The sequence below is a fragment of the Monodon monoceros genome, unplaced genomic scaffold (assembly GCF_005190385.1).
Source record: "Monodon monoceros isolate NGI ecotype Baffin Bay Population unplaced genomic scaffold, NGI_Narwhal_1 Super_Scaffold_19, whole genome shotgun sequence".
Classification (NCBI taxonomy): domain Eukaryota; kingdom Metazoa; phylum Chordata; class Mammalia; order Artiodactyla; family Monodontidae; genus Monodon; species Monodon monoceros.
In genome coordinates this window covers 86,982,148-86,999,548 of record NW_021703775.1, presented here as the reverse complement: position 1 = coordinate 86,999,548, position 17,401 = coordinate 86,982,148, and the positions used below count along the sequence as shown (strand labels likewise).

Here is a 17,401-nt window from a genome sequence, read left to right as displayed (position 1 = left end):
TTATTCAAATTCCTGAAGCTGTACCGACAGGAGGGACAGATAAGCGGTCTGGCAGGCAGAGAGGCTGCTCGGTGGACCTTGCTCACCTGGGTTTAAGACCTACGGCACTTTATCCAACATCACTGGGCGGAGCTTAAGCATTTTTACCCAAAGATATTTTAGACTCTGGGGCTTCTAACACCCTCTGGTAAGTATCCTACACCACAGAAGTATTGTATGTGCTTTAAGTCCCAAGGCAAGGGAAGCCCAGTTTAGACTGACGCTGTGATTTTACAATACTCTTAGGCAACACTTTTTTTCTTTTTCTTTCTTTCTTTTTTAATAGAATGTACCTACTTTGGCTAACTGGGGCCTTTGCAGTAACCTCGAAGTTCCTACAGGTGGCGATGTTCAGCAAACGTGTTTCTGGAGCGCAAGGGTTTTCACTTGTGTGACACCTTATGATGGAAATACTGCTGTCCTTTTATGGGGGCTTAATTTTAATTAAAATAAATTCGAAGATTCAACTACCATGCCTTATTTGGTAGTAACGATTTAACACTGTAGGAGAAAAAAAATACTTTGGAATTTAGCTTGCCACTCAGATTCTATTCTCCTTTAAGATGCCTGGATACTTAAATCAGTTTGAAATAAGCGTAATAAGCTTTTGATGTAATGCCTTATAAACAGGTGCCTTCCCTGCCAATTCCTACAAATAGCTAACGTTTCCCTTTTCTCCACCTCCCTCCTGCTTCTGTAAAGATGCTATTGCTTGGATGGCGCTCTCCCTATTGTGTTCAAAAAGAATTTTCATTTTTCAGAGAATAAAGATGTCATAATTTTCAGAGTTGAACACTGGAGGAAAAGTCAGTCTAAAAAAGAACATTTTTTTTCATTTATTTTCTTAGCCTAAAGGATAGCTATTTTAATGATCTGAATTTGAAAATTGTAACTACCTCAAAAATATGTTCTCGACATAGGTGTTTTGGTAATATTATAGTCAACAAAGATTTAGGTGACGGTACTAAAGTGGTTTGTTCTAGGCTGGGGTAGGTAGGCTCTTCTGCGTATTTTAGGTTTCTTAGAGAGCAGACCCTGTCCTTTGCTTCAATGAGCCAGCTAATTAACCGCACAGAATTAATCATTTTAAGTATTTAAGAGTCTCATTATAATTCCCTACCTGCAAGGAAAACCCTGCATTCTATCAATTTATCACCCAGAAAAAATGAGCTAGTAAGCTGTTTACACATTTTCCTACAGAAATCGTCTGCAACAAAACACACTTGTTAGAAAATAAAACTCATCATTTAAAGGAGGCAATGGTTTGTTTCACTCTGATCAGTGTTAGTGCCAAATCTCTCCTGGGTCAACCGAAAATGTCTTCTAAGCCCTAGTCAGCTAAAGGTCATTTTTCAAGAGGAAAGACATTTTCTGTTAAGGCGTGTGCCAAGGGCATTTGTCCTCAGTCGTGCCAACTTTACATGCTGAGCGGACGGGGTAGGGGGACAGTCAGTGAGAAGGACATACAGCAATCTCTTTGGGCTCGTCCTCGTCCATCCTCCGGGGTTTCATTTTGGTGTAGTCCACGGGCAAGTCCCAGCAGTCTCCCTCGCTCAGCTGGAAACACCGGCTGTTCATCACCGCCTGCTGCTGGGGGGACATGGGCTCCAGGGGCGTCAGGATGGGGCAGCAGCCCTCTCGCGGCCGCTGCTTGTTCATGCTCAGGTCCAGGGTCCCGTTCTCATCCACCTCCATGTCAGGGTTCTGCGGCACAGGAGGACACAGGGACCGTGAGAATCCATCCCCCAGACCACAGCCCTGCCTTCCGCCAGTTCAAACTGGAAACTGCTCACTGCAGTCTCACGTGTAGAAGCGCCCAAGGCGAGAGCACGTGGCCCCCCATATGCCTTGCTCCGCACGCGCGGCTGGGAAATTGGCTGCCAGAGGCACACACGCATCCGCCACTCTCTTATCTACTAATCACCCATCAGTCTCTGGCTCTCTTGTCTCTTATCGACTATCTATCATCTCTCTATCACTTACCTATCAGAGATCTGTATGTTTTCTTCCTAATACATTTTTGCCTTTAGAAATAAGCCGGGCCAGAAGAAAAACAAGTGCCTAATTTCAATTCTATTCCAGTTCAAAGACCTCTTAAGAGCTCAGAAATGTATGTGTGTGTACAGATTATACATAAATACCTAAAAATGTATATATACTTAAAATTCTCCTTTAGTTTCACTGAGGCTAATACTCCAAGACTTGGAGTGGAGGAAAACACAAGAATTTAGAAGAATGGAGGAGAGGAACTAGAATTTACTTTTTTTTTTTTTTTCCATTTTTTGGACAAATATTTATTGAGTCCTATCAGGCACAGGCTCTAGGTATATAGTAGGAAACCAAACAAAACAAAAATCCCCACATAAAATGTACTTTCTAATACAAAACCTATGGTAGAGAGAGACTTTTCCATTTTAAGCAGGAAGATGTGCAATCTCAGTCCAACACAGCACTGCTGCAGCGATCACGGGCTGACCTGCTCTATGGCTCAGCAAACCTGCAATTTAGTCAACCAGCTTTAGAAAAAACGAAGAGGTACAGGGTGTTTATTTATTTTTCTTTTTAAATTTTTTAATTTTATGATGCTTTAAGCAGATCAAGAATTCCTCAGAGCCTGCCTCTCAGGAGGAGGGAGAGAAGGAAGGGCAGATGGAGGACAGAGAAGAAAAATCAAAATACCCCTGACAATCCTCCATTTTTTTTTTTTTTCCCAGAGAGTTACACTCCCTTGAGCAATTTGATTTCAGAGCTGGCGTGAAACGTGCTGCCTACTCAGATGTCTAGCAGCTCTTTCCCCTGAATGCAATAGCGGAGGGGAGGTGCTTGGAAGGAAAACCCCATCCTTTGGGCTGTTACCTTGATAGATTATAGCATATTATTCTGTCTGAACTCTTCTTGTCAAAGTGCACTCCTGGTTTCCAGCTCTCATACTAACTTAGCCTTCATCGTGTTGGATTATAATTCTGTCTGTCTTAGTTTAAATTTAACAAAGTGAAAAAAACTGGAAGGGGTTAGTGTCTTTTTTCCCCCCTTAAACAGAATCTCCTCCATGCCAACCTCGCATTTTAGCAGCCCTGATCTCCACGGAAACTGCGTGCCCCTGACACTCCTCCAAAATCTAGGAATAAAAATACTAATAGAGAAGAAAGCATTTGCAAAACATAAAATTACTGACCTCTCTCCATTCATACAAATTACACTTATTTCTAACAACTACGGTCAGCGTTGTGCGCTCAGGCGCACGCCCAGCAGCACTTGGCGATGGAGGGACCCTTTGTTCTGGAGAGGAGGTGCGGGCCGGCGTGCCGGCTCACCGGCCGGGAGCACGAGGCGCCCGCGCCGCCTGCGTCCCCGGCCCCCTAGTGGTCTCGCCAGGCAGCCCTGTGCGCTGCGGCGGCCGCACGGCTTCCTCCCAATGCCAGGAGCCCATCGACGAGGAACCGCCCTAAGTATCGCTCACCGATTTGGCATCTATGCTGTTTTGAACTAATGTAAGCCGGCTGTAATTGCCTGGCTGGGAACCCGTGGGGAAACGGGATTTCTGCACTGTCTTTGTTCCCCAGGGCTGGGCGGGAGGGAGCAGTCCTGCGTTTCTCCTGACCGCGGCGCTGCCCACCCTTCTCTGCTTAAGGTCCAGGGCGCACGGCTCCTGGAGCTTCCTATTCTCTGTGCAGCTCTCGGAACCGTCAGGAGTCCGCGTGGTGTCCTTCTGTTTCCAGAAGTGACTCTGGGTCCTAAAGAGGAGGGTCCCAAATGGAAACGTTCATCTAAAAGCCCTGACAATTTCTCCTGGTCTGGAAAGTGCGTCCCCAGGACCCCGCGCTGTCAGGCCTCCTCCGAGCAGAGCCCGGCGGGCGCACGACCTGCGCCGGCCTCTGGGAGGGAGGCGCCTGCGGGACCACTGGGCCGAGACCGCCGGGGGCGGGAGGTGGAGGTGGGGATGCGCCGCGGCCCCGCCCCCGCCCGCGGCCCCGCCCCCGGCCCCCGCCAGGTGCGCCGCCGGGCCCATACCCGCGCGGCGCACAGGTCCTGCGGCTTGGTGGACAGGTTCTGCGGCATCTCGCGGCAGCGCGTGGACAGGTTGAGGATGGCCGTGGCCGCCATGTGCGCCGCCTCCATGTCGTGCGTGTAGTCGAAGCTGCTCTTGCTGCACGTGCTGCTGGCGCTGCTGCCGCCGCCGCAGCTCAGGTTGCTGCTGCTGGGCGCGTAGGTGCTGGCGGCACTGCTGCTGGGGCTGGCGTCCTTGCAGTACCGCTTCGCTGGGGAGACAGGGGACAGGGATGACTCGGGGCCCCCGCACGGGGCCACGGCAACAGAAGAGCCGCCCGCGCCTCCCGCCCGCCCTGGGCGCCCACGCCAGAGCGCAGGTACCCAGGGGGACGCGGCACCCGCCGACCCGCTGATTCCCGAATGAAAAAGTCTGGCTTTCCCCCCTTTTTTCCTTTTTTCACATGGTGTATATTTGGACGGGCAGAGCTGGGGACCAGCGGGAAGAGCGCGTATGGCTCTCAAGCGGGAGGCAGGGGGCCCACTGAGTAACCATTAAGGGCGCATTCCCGGTCAGGGAGCGGCCACCAAGATGCGGGGAGCGACTGGCCGCACCAGCCTGATCACCGCCGGAGGGAGGTTCCCCTTATGACCGCTCATCTGCTCGCCGGGGTGACGGGGACCCTGTAGACCCCTCATCCCGCTAGAGACTGGATGATCCGTCCGGCTGCGAGGGGCCACAGTAGCCATTTGGGGCTCACTGTCCAGTGCAGGTGACCCAGCTGAACAGGGAGGACCTCTGCGGGCCTGCGGGCACCTGCGCTTTGGGGAGTGGCATTCCAGTCAGGGTGCAGGCGAGACCCCGACAGAAACCCCTTCCCTCTGTGATTCTAATAAAGAGCCACCCGGGGGGAGGGCCAGTGACGGGGAGAGAACCGCACACACGTGTGGACTCACATAGGCCAAGGCAGGCGTTCAGGGCTTCGGGGACGGGCAGACGCCCGTGTGCGCCCGCAGCCCCGCCCTTCGTGCGGAACGACCGTCCTCCACGCCCCCAGCTTCGCTTCCCGGGCCCTTCTGAACAGCCAGCCTCCCCAACAGTCCAACAGGCCCTCAAGAGCAAGTGTGGTTGCTAGAGCTGTTCACAATCTCCTTTGACACAAGGACGGGAAGATGATTGCTGGATGATTGATTAGGATGGGTGCTGGTCGTTAAAGGCACAGGATGCCCTTTGCTTAGGGGTCAGCAGCTCACCTGACCCTGCAGAGGGAGGAATTGCTCTGAGGGGAGAGCTGCAGGGAGCCAGGAGACCCTTCTGCAGCACCGGGACCCCTCCGGCAGGCCACCCTTCCGTGCGGCACAGGCGTCTCAGCACCTCCCTCCTGCCCACTCAGGTATGGTCTGGAAGTGACCACAACCTCACAGACATCACGGGTGGTCATCACAGCACCACCAAGAACTGCCCCAAAGCACCCTATTCCGATACAAGTGATAGAAGAGCTAAGCTTTCACTATTGGTACCTTTTGACCTTGGACGGAAGACTGAGCTTTCCTGACATCAAGGACGTGGCTTGGCAATGCTCTGGGCACACGGCGGCCTCAGGGAAGCTGTCGCCTTGTCGCTGCCCCTCGCACGGACCCAGAGGTCACTTCCCCACCCTCAAACCCGCCCAACGCGGAGAGTAACTCGTCAGGGAGTTACTTCTGCTCTGCTAATCAGAGTCAGCTGAGCCCTGAGGACCAGTCCTCACACTGTCCATGTGTCTGTCCTTCCCTCCTCTCTCCTCCATGAAAGGATCACGTCAAAGCAGCTGCCAGAGCAGTGGGGGGACGGGGGTCTCACATCTGAGCAGAGACCGGGGGGCCGGGGGCGGCGCGCAGGGGGACCTGCCCACTGGGTTCTGTAAACCGACCAGGGCAGCAAGGCCACTCCACAGCTCACAAGACTCTCCAAATTGACTAAAGTCTGCGGCTTTACATCGTTTACAATTTTGTTATAAAAATAGGAATATAAAAACTGCGGGAGAAATGATCTAACACTTATGAGGGATTTTTTCCCCTAGTGAGGGCTAGACACTGGGTCAGTAAAAGAAATGTGGTCCACATAAGCAAGGAAAAAGTTTTGTTTTGAAATGAAGGAATTTCAGTTCCTAAAGCAAAGTAAACAAGACACGTGTGTCTACGCAGCAAATTGCAGCAAAGTTCTGGAAAGTGCCTCTACTTTACCAAACATTTAAATCAAAAGATTCTACTTCTCCTGGATTACGCTGAGTTGATGGGACTTGTCCAGAATTTTAGCAGGTGATGGAACTGTGGACAATTTATTGATGGGCCTGTCAGCTCATGCGACCCAGGAGGAAAGTGAGGACAGCATTCATTTCACAAGCATCCTTTCACTAAGGGCCATCAATCATGTACTACTTTGTTCCAAAAGAAAATGAGTCTCTATACTTCAAATCTCTCGGGTAATGAAGGTCTTTGGTTTTAATAATTATCGCCTGTTGGTAAGATATGTACGAAACCGTTAGTGTCAGTAATTTTTATGACCAGTCACAGTTTCTGGGGCTCGTTGCATGGACACCATGGGGCGCCGCAGAGCAGGGAGGCACTGGAAGGCCGTCACGGCTCTTGCCACCTCCTGCCCAGAACTGAGGAAGCCCCCTACCCTTTAACAAAGTCAAAATGCACTTTCTTTTTCTTTCCACGCACAGAGCTATTTTCAATCAAAACTTTTTCCAATCAATCCGCAGACAAAATGTGTTACTGTCCCTCTAGGCACCAGCACATCACTGAACTCATGCGATGGAACTGCCTTCCTTTAGAATGACACCCTTGCATTTACAGCATCAGAGGTCCTCCCGACCTTACACCGTACTGAGAGATACCTCTTCAGGTACCCTGCCCTCTCGTGCAGGAAAACGAAAAACGACATGGGATTCATAGTGATGAAATATGACAAATGAGAAAAACAGAGCAACAACCTTCCACCTTATTAATCTACACTGCCTGTAAGAGTCTTACTAAGTGGGTGCGTCTCGCTTTCTTCTGAAATAACATTTCCTGTAGCGAATAGATAACTGTGTCCTTCCGACCTGAATTTCCACGAAAAGCAGGCAAAACTGAATACGGCCCAGAGACGTGCCTCCTGAGTATTTGCGCTGCCGGATGGGGCCTGGCCCCGTCAGGTCTGGCTGGACTCAGGGGTCCCCACGCCGCGTAACTTGTAGCAGCGACTCCTAGTCTTTACGTGGGTCCACGGCTGTGCTTTCCCGTAAGTAAACTGAGATACAGATGCAGAGTCCTAAGGGGCATAAAAGCCGCTTCTTCGTGAGAACGTCCTGTTCGGTGGCCCCTGAAGGCAGTTTGCTCACGCGGTTTATTGCGTCTAATCAGAGTCCGGATTCTTGGCTGGGGTCGCGCGCGCTCGCTGGCTGAGTATCCTATGCACTCGCCTGTCTGCCCTGCTGCCGCCGGCCGGAGGGGTTCGGGGCTGAGCCTCAGAAGCGTGTGCCTGCGCCCTCATTCTGCACAAGCAGCTCTAAGGAGGCTGGGAGGAGGCCGCTGAGTGCAGGTGGGCATCTGTCCGAGAGATCTGGCTGCGGGAGAAGCTTCTGGAAGCAGAGGTGAATGTGGGAGAGCATGGGGGCAGGAGAACAGGGTGGGAGGGCAGGTATTCCCAGGAGAAGCTGGCCTGGTGGCAGGAGGTGGGGGAGGGCGGGAGGCCCAGCCCAGAGGCTGGGTCCTGGGGCCCCTGAGGGCCAGCCCGGGCCACCTGGTGTTGAGGCCTGGACCGGGGGAGGGCAGAAAACGGTGGGCACGGTGGGCATATCAGAGACAAGGTTTGGAGGAGCAGAGGGGGCTTCAAAAATGATCAAGAAGTGTTGAGCTCAGGAGAATTTAGAAGCTGGGAATAACCAAGAGGGGGCTCATGAGAGGGGCCCATTCAGGGCTTGGAACTTCTAGGTTTTAAACAAAGCCTGAGGGTGGTGATAAATTGCCCAGAGACACAGCGGAGATGGCTTAGACCCGCTCGGAAAATTTTTCTGTGAAGGGCCTGGCAGTGGTCGAGCCTTGGCGGCCACGGGGTCTCTGCTGGGACCACACACCCGGCTGTTGTCCTGGGAAACAGCCACCGGCCATACGGGTGATGTGGCCCTCAGCCAGTAAAACTGCTCTGAACGCTGAGATTCTAATTCTCCTTCTTTTGTTGTTTTCCATCTGTTTTAAAGTGGAACGGCCATTCTTAGCTCACCATAAAACACAGACATGGGGGGAGAGGCGGGGGAGAGGCTGGCTTGGGGCTCCCGGGGGCAGGGTCTCCCGGCTTCCCTTGGACGTCACCTCCTGCACACGGTGTCTGTGTCCTCCTCCCCGAGGCAGGCAAGCCAAAGTTGTCTCCACAGCACCTCAGGGTCAACCTGTCCCTCCTCTCATGCATCTAAAGTTCAGCCTTACCAGCCTGCTGGCAGTTCCCACTCACCTGTGGGTTTCCTGCCCTCTAGTAATTTCCACTCAAGCTTCATGAGCAAGTTTAAAATTTGCCACTTTGGTAAAGCTCATGCTAATTCCTCCAGGCAGAATGGACGCCTTGCTTCACTGTGCCTGAGTACGTGTTTCACTGTCTTCTCTTTACCCACAATCTCTTCCTTGAAATTTGTTATAGAGAAAGAAAGAAGAGAGAGAGATGATGGATGGATGGATGATGGATAGATAGGTGGGCCCATGGATGGATGGATGGAGGGAGGGAGGGATGGAGGGATGGGTAGTGGATGGATGGAGAGAGGGATGGTGGATGGAGGGATGGAGGGATGGAGGGATGGATAGGTGGGTGGGTGGAAGGATGGAGGGATGGATCTATAGACAGGTGGATAGACAGGTGGATGAGACAGACAGATAGCAAGTATTGAGTGTCTGGAAGAATGCAGGTGGATAAATCAATGTTTGCTGAGTGTTTCTGATCACAGTTGGTGGAAGCCGAGGGATGACATGCAGAGCCTGAGGCAAGGGTCCTGCTTCTCTATCCCACTGTGCACATCCAGGCCCTGCTCCTTGCTCCCAGGCATTATGCTCTGCTGCCCCACAGGAGGCTCACTTCACTGTTTTTCTTTGGGAGCAATGGCCCGGTTCACTGTGCACCTGAGGCAAACCTTGGGGACAGCCCTCTGGGGGGTGACTGCAGACGCTGGTCACTCTGTTGTGTACACTACCTGTCGCCCGGGCACAGGGATGGCCCTCCTCAGCTCACACCCCCCAATAAACCTAAGCCTACCCATCTCATCCTTAGTGGGCACCTCCCTTGTTGTTTTGACTGTGGATCTCGTGGAAGAGGAATGGAGTTGTCTGTTTTCTTCTCAGTAGATTGTCGTAAAGGCCAACTTCCCCTTTTTCTTAGTTTCTCGAAGATCTAGCATTGAAGTTTCTGTTCGGTGTTCTTGTTTATTTGTGGGTCACCTGAAGAGCAGGGCTCTGCCCATTTCCAACAACAGGTGTTTTTTCCGGGGTTGAGAATAGATGCCAGTGACACTAACATGCGTGAGTTCCCCTCTTTAGCCTTGTCTGCTGAGCTTCGCGACAGTCGCACGCGGCCAGCAGGCGGGGAACGATCGCTACCTCTGCTCTTGAGGAAACTACCACACAGGAAGATTAATGTATCTAATATCACATGGCTCCTAAATGGAAGAGCTGAGGAAGCCACTGTGACCAGACATGTGCCCTCCTGGTCACGACTTCACCCAGATCCAGCCACAACAATGGGGTGAAGGAAATCAGGTCTCACAGGACAACAGCAACAAGACGTATGTAGCAATGACCACCTGGCGCAAGTGCCCATCAGATCACTACAAAATGTCAGTGAACTGGGAATCCTACAAGCACAATCCTTAATTATGTGCATTCAAATTCTTTTGGTCCCTCATTTGCAATCAAATGAATGAAGTTGTAACAAAGCCTGAAATTGGCAAACTGTTATTACAAAAAACCCAAATTGTTTTCTGTTATACCCTAAGCCACTCCCTTTTCCCACTTCCATCTTTGTTCCTATATATTTAGAATTGATACATGCAAGGGTAATCAAACTGAGATACATCAAAGAAATATTACATTTCATTCACCATACAAATTAATTGTTATTAAGGCACAGAATGACTAAAATAATGTAGAATTGTAAAAAGGTTTTGGAACTCCCCAAGCATTCAATTTAAATGTTTTTTTTTTTTTTTGAGTGTTGTGATTTTAATTAAATATCTTTTTCAGAGAGCAGCTCCGAGATCTTTCAAACCCTCTCTCCTCACCTCTGCTGGTGAACACCAAGATGAGACTCCTGAATCACCCAACTCATACAACCCACATCCCCATTGGTAAACTCTGCCAACTAAGTCCATATATCCTAGAATTTGAAGTAGAAGCGTGGTTAGATAAGTAAGATCACAGAAACGCAGTCTTCCCCTCTGTGCTTCAACTACTTACCAAGTTAGCTCTGTGATGAAATGAGAACTAGTCTGTTTAGAGTTTACACCCCAGTAGTGGGTTCACATATGCATGAGTTAAAATAAACGATCTTGTCCTGTGAAGCACGCAGTGTTTATCTGTTTCATGGGTTCTATTTTCGTAGTGGCAGCTACAAGTGAGGCCAGTGACAAAGTTACAAAGCCAGGACAGGGGGCTCCCCAGGGCCCACACCTGGGTCCGAGCCCGCTGGAAGGAGGCCGGTGGGACCCGCAGGAGTTGTGCACCCCTGGCTGCATGTTAGAATCACTGGCTGACTTTTTAAAAATGCTGCACACAGGGAATACCTCCAGGGAGTCTGATTTACTTGGTCTGGGGTGCAGCCCTGGGCATGAGAATTTAAAAAGCCTCCCCAGATGAATGCGACGTGCATCCCAGCTTGAGAACAGGGAGGGAACACAGAGCTTCTCACGAAATCCAAGAGCTCAGGGCAGCTATCCCCGGCTCTCCTGGTTTTGTCTGTGTTGGGGCATCTATTAAAGGAAGTTAGTAAAGATGAGGACACCGTCTCAGCAGCAGCATGAAGCAGACGAGCCCACGGCTGTCTGCCTCTACGTCCTGCCAGCAGCCGGTTGCTCTGCTCTGGGGATAACGGGGGAAGGGCGTCGCCCTCCCTCCCCCAGGGCCTGCTCTCCCACACCTGGGGCTGAAGGAACCAGCCTAGTCTGCCCGCGTGCTTTCCTTGCTGCCCATCGAGTGACCCCCATGCTCCATCAGTTTGTAGGAAATGGATATACACAATAACAACATTATCAACGGCAAGCGTGACTCTCATGTATAAGAGGGTGCACCTCCTACCATCATATCCTTTGGGGGATATATCCCTGGTTTGCACCTTGGGAGCTATGGCCCGCTTGCCATAAGTATGGCTGTCGTAACTGTTGTATTCAAACGAGGTCTTGGAATATTTCTCCAGCTCTTTGGCCAAGTTGGAGCGAGGCGTGGTGGTGGGGACGCTGTTTCTGTAGCCGTAGTGAGGGATCTCGAGCTGCTTTACGAAGCACATGGGCCTGGAAGCAAAAAGAGACAGTGCACAGCTGGCTTTCTCACGGCTGCGCGTGAGACATGGCTGGTCTTAAAATTAGAGCGCCTTGCTGCTTAGCTGCGTTAAGGAACCAGACCTCTCACTAAAATCCCAATTCTATTTTCCTGAGCGGAAGCCAAGTGTGCTGTAATGATATAACCTCAAATCAGCTAGTGCCAACTTTGGAAATAAAAAGAACAGAAAATGAAATACTTAACCTTTTGCCCTTTTTTCTTTTTCTTTTCCGAGTCTGGGGAGGTACGATGAAGATATGAGATGTGAACGTGGGAAAGAATCTCACATCCGTGCGTTTTCTTTTGCAGGGTTTGCAAAGAGTATGCGTTACACACGGTGAAGTGAGCTAATAAGAAACTCCCTTAACGAAATACGAGGAAATGAAAGAAATACTCTTAAGGACGTGGAGATGAAGCTAGATAAAAACATATCCTGCTGGATGATAAAACGGAGCACGTAGTGATGTATTTTGACAAATATTAACATGCACCCTCAAGACTGTTACCTAGTAGTCATTCATTTTTCTATACTTTGGAATTAAATATTTAAATGAAAGAACTCGCAATTACATATGCATTAATATCCTATCTTGTTTCTTCTGTGTGTCCATCTATCTATCCCATAGGCAGAATTTTTAAACTTTTTTTGAAATAATTTTAGATTTACAGAAAGGAGTGCAGAGATTCCTTTAGAGTTTTTACCTAAAACTTCCCCTTACGTTAACAACTTTATCAAGTTACCAACACATTTACTTTGATTTCATTAATTTAGCCTATTTACTTCTCAAATCAACCAAATGATATAACGATCAGCTAAATGTCTATTACTTGAGGCATTTTGCCAGGCAATGGGCAGGGCGGTGGGGGGGCTCATAAATGAATGAAGCTGTAGGCCTTGCCTTCAAAGGTCACCTGGAATGTGATCTTGTTTTAGGAGCCCGAGCTTCTGAGAATCCTGGCGAGTGGAGGACACTCCCGGCCGTGAGATTCCATTCAGTTTTAAGGGAGAAGGTGGCATTTGTCAAGGTTAAGATCCAGGGTGGTGTAGGAAACATGCCAGGAAAGTCGAACAATGGGGAACGTCTCTGGGGGAACAGTAGGGGACGGGCTGGGTGGGATCAGATTGGGACTCTGTCCATTTGTCCAGCAGGCAAGGCCAAGGGACTTGGGCCGGGGAAGGCCTGACCCCTGAGCCTCCAGGAGGTCGGGACCAGCTCCAATGGAGGGTGCGCTGGAGCAGAGGCATCGGGAAGGGACACTTGATGACAAAACGGAGCAGGTGATGGAGACCGGGAGCTGGGAGGCTGCAGAGCGGGTGCGGCCTTGGGCAGGCCCGTAGCCCTCACCTAAGTCTCAGCGTCCCGTTAGACAATCTGCCTAAAGACTCTTAAAATTTTAAGTAATTGAACTGTTGGTTGAAATTATTCTTTTCTTCCTTCCTTCCTGTCTTACCGCCTTGAATGAGCGTCCCCTGAGTGGAGACATCCCGGGGAATGTGAAGGTGACGGGGATGGACACCAGGTCCTCCAGACCTGGCTCACGGCCGGGACGTCAGTGCCTGAGCTGAGCCCTCGGAGGCTGCAGAGCCCAGCCCCACGCCTCCCCTGCGGTGGGAGGGGTCCTTCTCTCCCTCTGGGCCTGTCCCCATGCTGCTTCCCCACCACACAGCCGGAGGCTCGGGAAGAAAACTGCAGCTGCGCAAGTCTTGGCCCACGATCTTCTGTTCTGTTGTCACTTGGCAGAAGGTTTCCCACTGCATGACACGAAGAAAGGGTCCCAGGCTGTGAAGTACAGGCTCGGGATCAGAGCGGAGGCTCTGTCTGAACAAGGTGATGTTTGCCATTTCAGATGTATCTTGTCCGTGTCAAGCGGCCAGCGGAGCTCCTCAGTGGAAAGTAAGCTTGACACTGATCCCAGGACAGGCGTTAGTCACTTCGCGGCCACCCCACATCAGAAGGATGTGGGCACGGGGATCCTTCCAGCTCTCGGGGGTCTGGCCCCAGTGGGGGAGGGAAATTAACAGAAGTCCTCAGCCTCAACTCTCTCTCCCTTTGTTCAAACTTTCCTTTGGTTAATAACTATTCCTTCTCAAATGCACACAGCCCGGGGGCCTGGCAGGGAGGTTGTCACGCTCCCAGTAACCAAGAGTGGCCTGAGGGGCCCTCGGGGAGAGCCTGTCAGGTATTTGGTGTCAGCGCACCTGTAAGATGAGTGAGTTACAGGCACCCTGGGGGCAGGTTAGGTCGGCAACGCCCACGCATAAAAATAGCTAGAGGAACGCACCCCAGACTTTATTGGGGGTTTAGCTCTAAATGGTAGGCTCCTAGATGGCTTTTATTTTTGTCTAGTGAAATATTTCTCATTTTCTATAAAGATTTGAAGTTTTCTGTTGCGGGATAAAAAGGAGTTTAATGACAGTGGTGAATTCCTTTCAGAAAGATGGGAAATAATACAGGAAAAAACCAAAGACGTGTTCGTATCGTTTGCCTAGTGGTTTTTTCCAAGTGATTTATGCCAAAGAAATAACAGGAGCAAAGTTGTGCGTGCGTGTGTGCGTGTGTGCGTGTGCGTGTTTACTGCTCTCCTTTTAATAGTAAAGTTGGAATCGCACGAAGTGCCTCAGGGCCAGAGCCCAGTCCCAGCACAGGTGCTGCCTCCCCCAGTGGGTACCAGCAGCTATGAGGATGACAGGTACGATTCTTACGCAGACGAGGAAGCGGCTGGTGTGAACTGACTAAACAGGCAGGATGCATGTGGATGAGGGTTTGAAGGGGACACGGGAAATGAGCGCTGAGGGAAGAGAGCTCCTCTCCCACCTGCCCTCCTGATATAATCACCCTAACTGTCCAGGGGGCAAGCAGGCAGCGTCTGCGGCGTCCCCGGCTGTGCCACCCGGGACCCAGAGGTTTCCGGGAAGGCCTCTCACCCCTCTGCGCCCTGGTCTCCTCGCTTGTCAAGGGGGGATAATGGCACCATCCCGCCCACCTGCCGGGAGCATCTGAGGACGAGGTTTCTCTGCGCGCGGGGGTGGGGATGCTGTTACCCCGACGTCCTCGAGAACATGAAGCCCACCCCGCAGGCTGGAGCGGGGCCCTCGCCTCCAAACCGAGGTGAAGCTACTTGGGGCACCTCGTGAACTCTCTAAGCCTCCCTTTCAGCCAACCTTTACAGAATCGTGAAGCGTCAGGGCCAGAAAGAAAGCCAGACACAGCTGTCTGCTTCTCTCGTGCGAACGGTCACACGGGGTCAGGGAGACCCTGGGGTGACGAGCCCTGCCCCCGCACAGCCTCCAGGATGGAGCCGCAGGGGAGGGTCGTGACCCCGGCGAGGTCTTCTAGCTGCACCAGCTCCCCTCCACTCCCACTGAGGACGGCCGCCCCTCATGGAGCAACTGGGCGCCTGGCCCGTGGGGACGGCCGTGGACGGACCCCGAATGTGTGTCTGGTACCTTAGCACTCGGTCCGAGGCCTGGTTGGACTTGGACACGTCACAGCTCTGGTGCTTTTCTTGGGCCTTTGCCAATTTCTCCGCTGCGGCAATAGGGCATCCAGAGAGGCTGCAATGACAGGAGGGATCTGAGTGTGTCCTCTGAGGCACTCCGACAGCAACCCCATCGCCATCCCCCTCCTCTGCCTTGGACGGCACCAGGCTCCCAAGCCTGTCAGGGGACATCACGGTGTTTGCCCCTGGCCTCCGGCAGACCATGCCGATGGCCGTGCCGTGTGTGCAGGACACGCGGTCCTTTCCATTGACAGCAACACAAAGGCTGTATCGTTAAAGGGAACATGAGATTTTAGACACCACTGCCGTCCTGGGACGCTTGCGGTTTCTGGAGCTGGGGAATTAACCGCTTGGGTAGGATGGGTTTCTAAAATGCCCGAGAACAGGGCTCTCTGGCAGCTGCTGTCCACAGCACGTGGGATGCAGCGTGACCAGCCGGTCTACAACCTTCCCAGGAAGAGACACAGAAGGGAAGGAAAGCAGAGTAATCTCGAGGCTGCAGGAAAATGCTTTTCTGCCACTAAATATTTACGGGAAGAGACAACATATGTGCTCCTTGGTGTTTAAGCTGATTCTTCATGAAACCCTGGTGTCTGCTCTTCGTGTATCCGTGTGGGTGTCTGCTCTTCGTGTATCCGTGTGGGTGTCTGCTGTTTGTGTATCCGTGTGGGTGTCGGCTCTTCGTGTATCCGTGTGTGTCTCTGCACACAGTGCAGAGGCTAATCCACACACACACAACGTCTGGAAACTGTGCGATTCTGCGGAGGTATGATGGACGAGCTGACGCTGTAAACCCCGTGAACAGGGCTCAGGAGGAACCTCGCCAGCCCATCCGTCATGCCCCCTTCTCCACAGGACGCCCAGGAGCACCTCTGAAGGGCACAGGTTGGCGACCTCGTTCATTATAAATTTAACACAAGCAACCAAATTTACCGGAGAAGCAAAAATTACGGTGAAACTTATAAGAGTTTCCTCCGTTTAGATATACTTTTCTGCCACTCTGTGAAGCTGAAACTATAGGCAGTTAAAGAAAAATCTGACAGAATCACTTTCAGGCCACTGGAAAAAAAAGGGAACTGATAGGAACTGAGTATTAGAAGGAACTTAGCGAAAGTCAGAATAAGATAGGAAAAGGGAACTAGAATTTGTCCAGAGCAAAAGTGTGACTGCAGCCATAGCCCAGGAGGGACGGGTCTGCCCGCTTAGCCCCCTCTCCTGCGGTGTGCTCTCCCACCAGCACCTTTGCACCCCTGCCAGCACTTTGGTGATGCCCACGCTGATGACCAGTGTTTCAGCGGGGATCACGGGGGCGGCCGGCTGGGGTCACACACGGCCCAGCCTCATGGGCTCTAGTCGCCGACCTGTCTGAGGCAGACAGGAAGGGCCCCTCGATCCCTGGAAGGTAACGGATCTCTTACTGCCTTCCTTGGAGTCGCTGCAGACGGTTATGGTTCCACCTGGGATCTGACCTCAAGGAGGACACCTGCCAGGGGACTGTCACCCCATCACAGCAAGGTGGGGGGAGACAGCTGAGAAATTCCAGTCTGCAAACGAGGGATCTAAGCGTTGGGCTTCGCTGCGTGCCCCGGGCCAGCTCAGCTCGGCTCTCCCCGCCCCCTGGCTTCCTGAGAGAAGTGCCCAGGTCTCCTGTCCCCTGGGGCAGGTCGTGCAGGGGCCGCGCCCCTCCGGAGGGCGCGGGAACATGGCTGCCGGGGATCTGCCCCCCTGCAGCCCAGAACGCAGGAGCTCTGCTTACCTTCTGTGCGAGTTCCTGTTGCTATTTACATGCCCTCGCCCTGTGCAGCCCGGAGTAGGACACTTGAGAACATTTTCATGCATGGCAAGAACTTGACAAGGAGAGGCAGAGAAAACAGCCCAGCGTTAAAACACAGAAATGGTCCCAACACAAGAATATGCAATCATTTTAACAAAGGCTGGGTTAGTTCACAACAAACAGTCCTACACACGTCTGTGATGGGCATGGGCAGGGAAACACATGTAGGAAGAAAAAGAAGGTTGTCTCCACCTGACTCTGACTGGCATGCAAAGCGGGGTGAGCTGGGCGGGAGCTATGGACCCGGGAAGCGGGAGCACGAACTGCTCCCAGTGGGCTAGGAAAGCAAGGGCCTCCCCGTGGAACTCCCAGCCGTAAGTGCGGAACAGTGATTAGCCATGTAACAGCACGTTGACCGGTGGTTTTAAACACATGCCTCTGCTTTGGAAGCACGCGGTATTAGGAAGCTGTGGTGGTCATGGGCAAACAGACAGCCCAAACCTGATTTTTAAATGAAGATAATTAGATGATGACTCTCCATCTAGGAACTGGGTACCT

At 51.9% G+C, this 17,401-nt stretch overlaps 1 protein-coding gene across 3 annotated transcripts in view; it reads right to left on the bottom strand.

Moving 5' to 3' along the window:
- MYT1L (myelin transcription factor 1 like) overlaps window positions 1–17,401 on the bottom strand; it is a 133,520-nt gene that overhangs the window by 68,432 nt on the left and 47,687 nt on the right. For all 3 annotated transcript variants that reach the window (XM_029232120.1, XM_029232123.1, XM_029232124.1), the window contains exons 7-12: window positions 16,826–16,916; window positions 15,017–15,124; window positions 11,329–11,540; window positions 11,036–11,038; window positions 4,051–4,298; window positions 1,507–1,743 (exon numbers count right to left, since the gene is read on the bottom strand). In XM_029232120.1, the coding sequence (XP_029087953.1) occupies window positions 1,507–1,743; window positions 4,051–4,298; window positions 11,036–11,038; window positions 11,329–11,540; window positions 15,017–15,124; window positions 16,826–16,916 (899 nt within the window). The remainder of the gene's footprint in view (window positions 1–1,506; window positions 1,744–4,050; window positions 4,299–11,035; window positions 11,039–11,328; window positions 11,541–15,016; window positions 15,125–16,825; window positions 16,917–17,401) is intronic.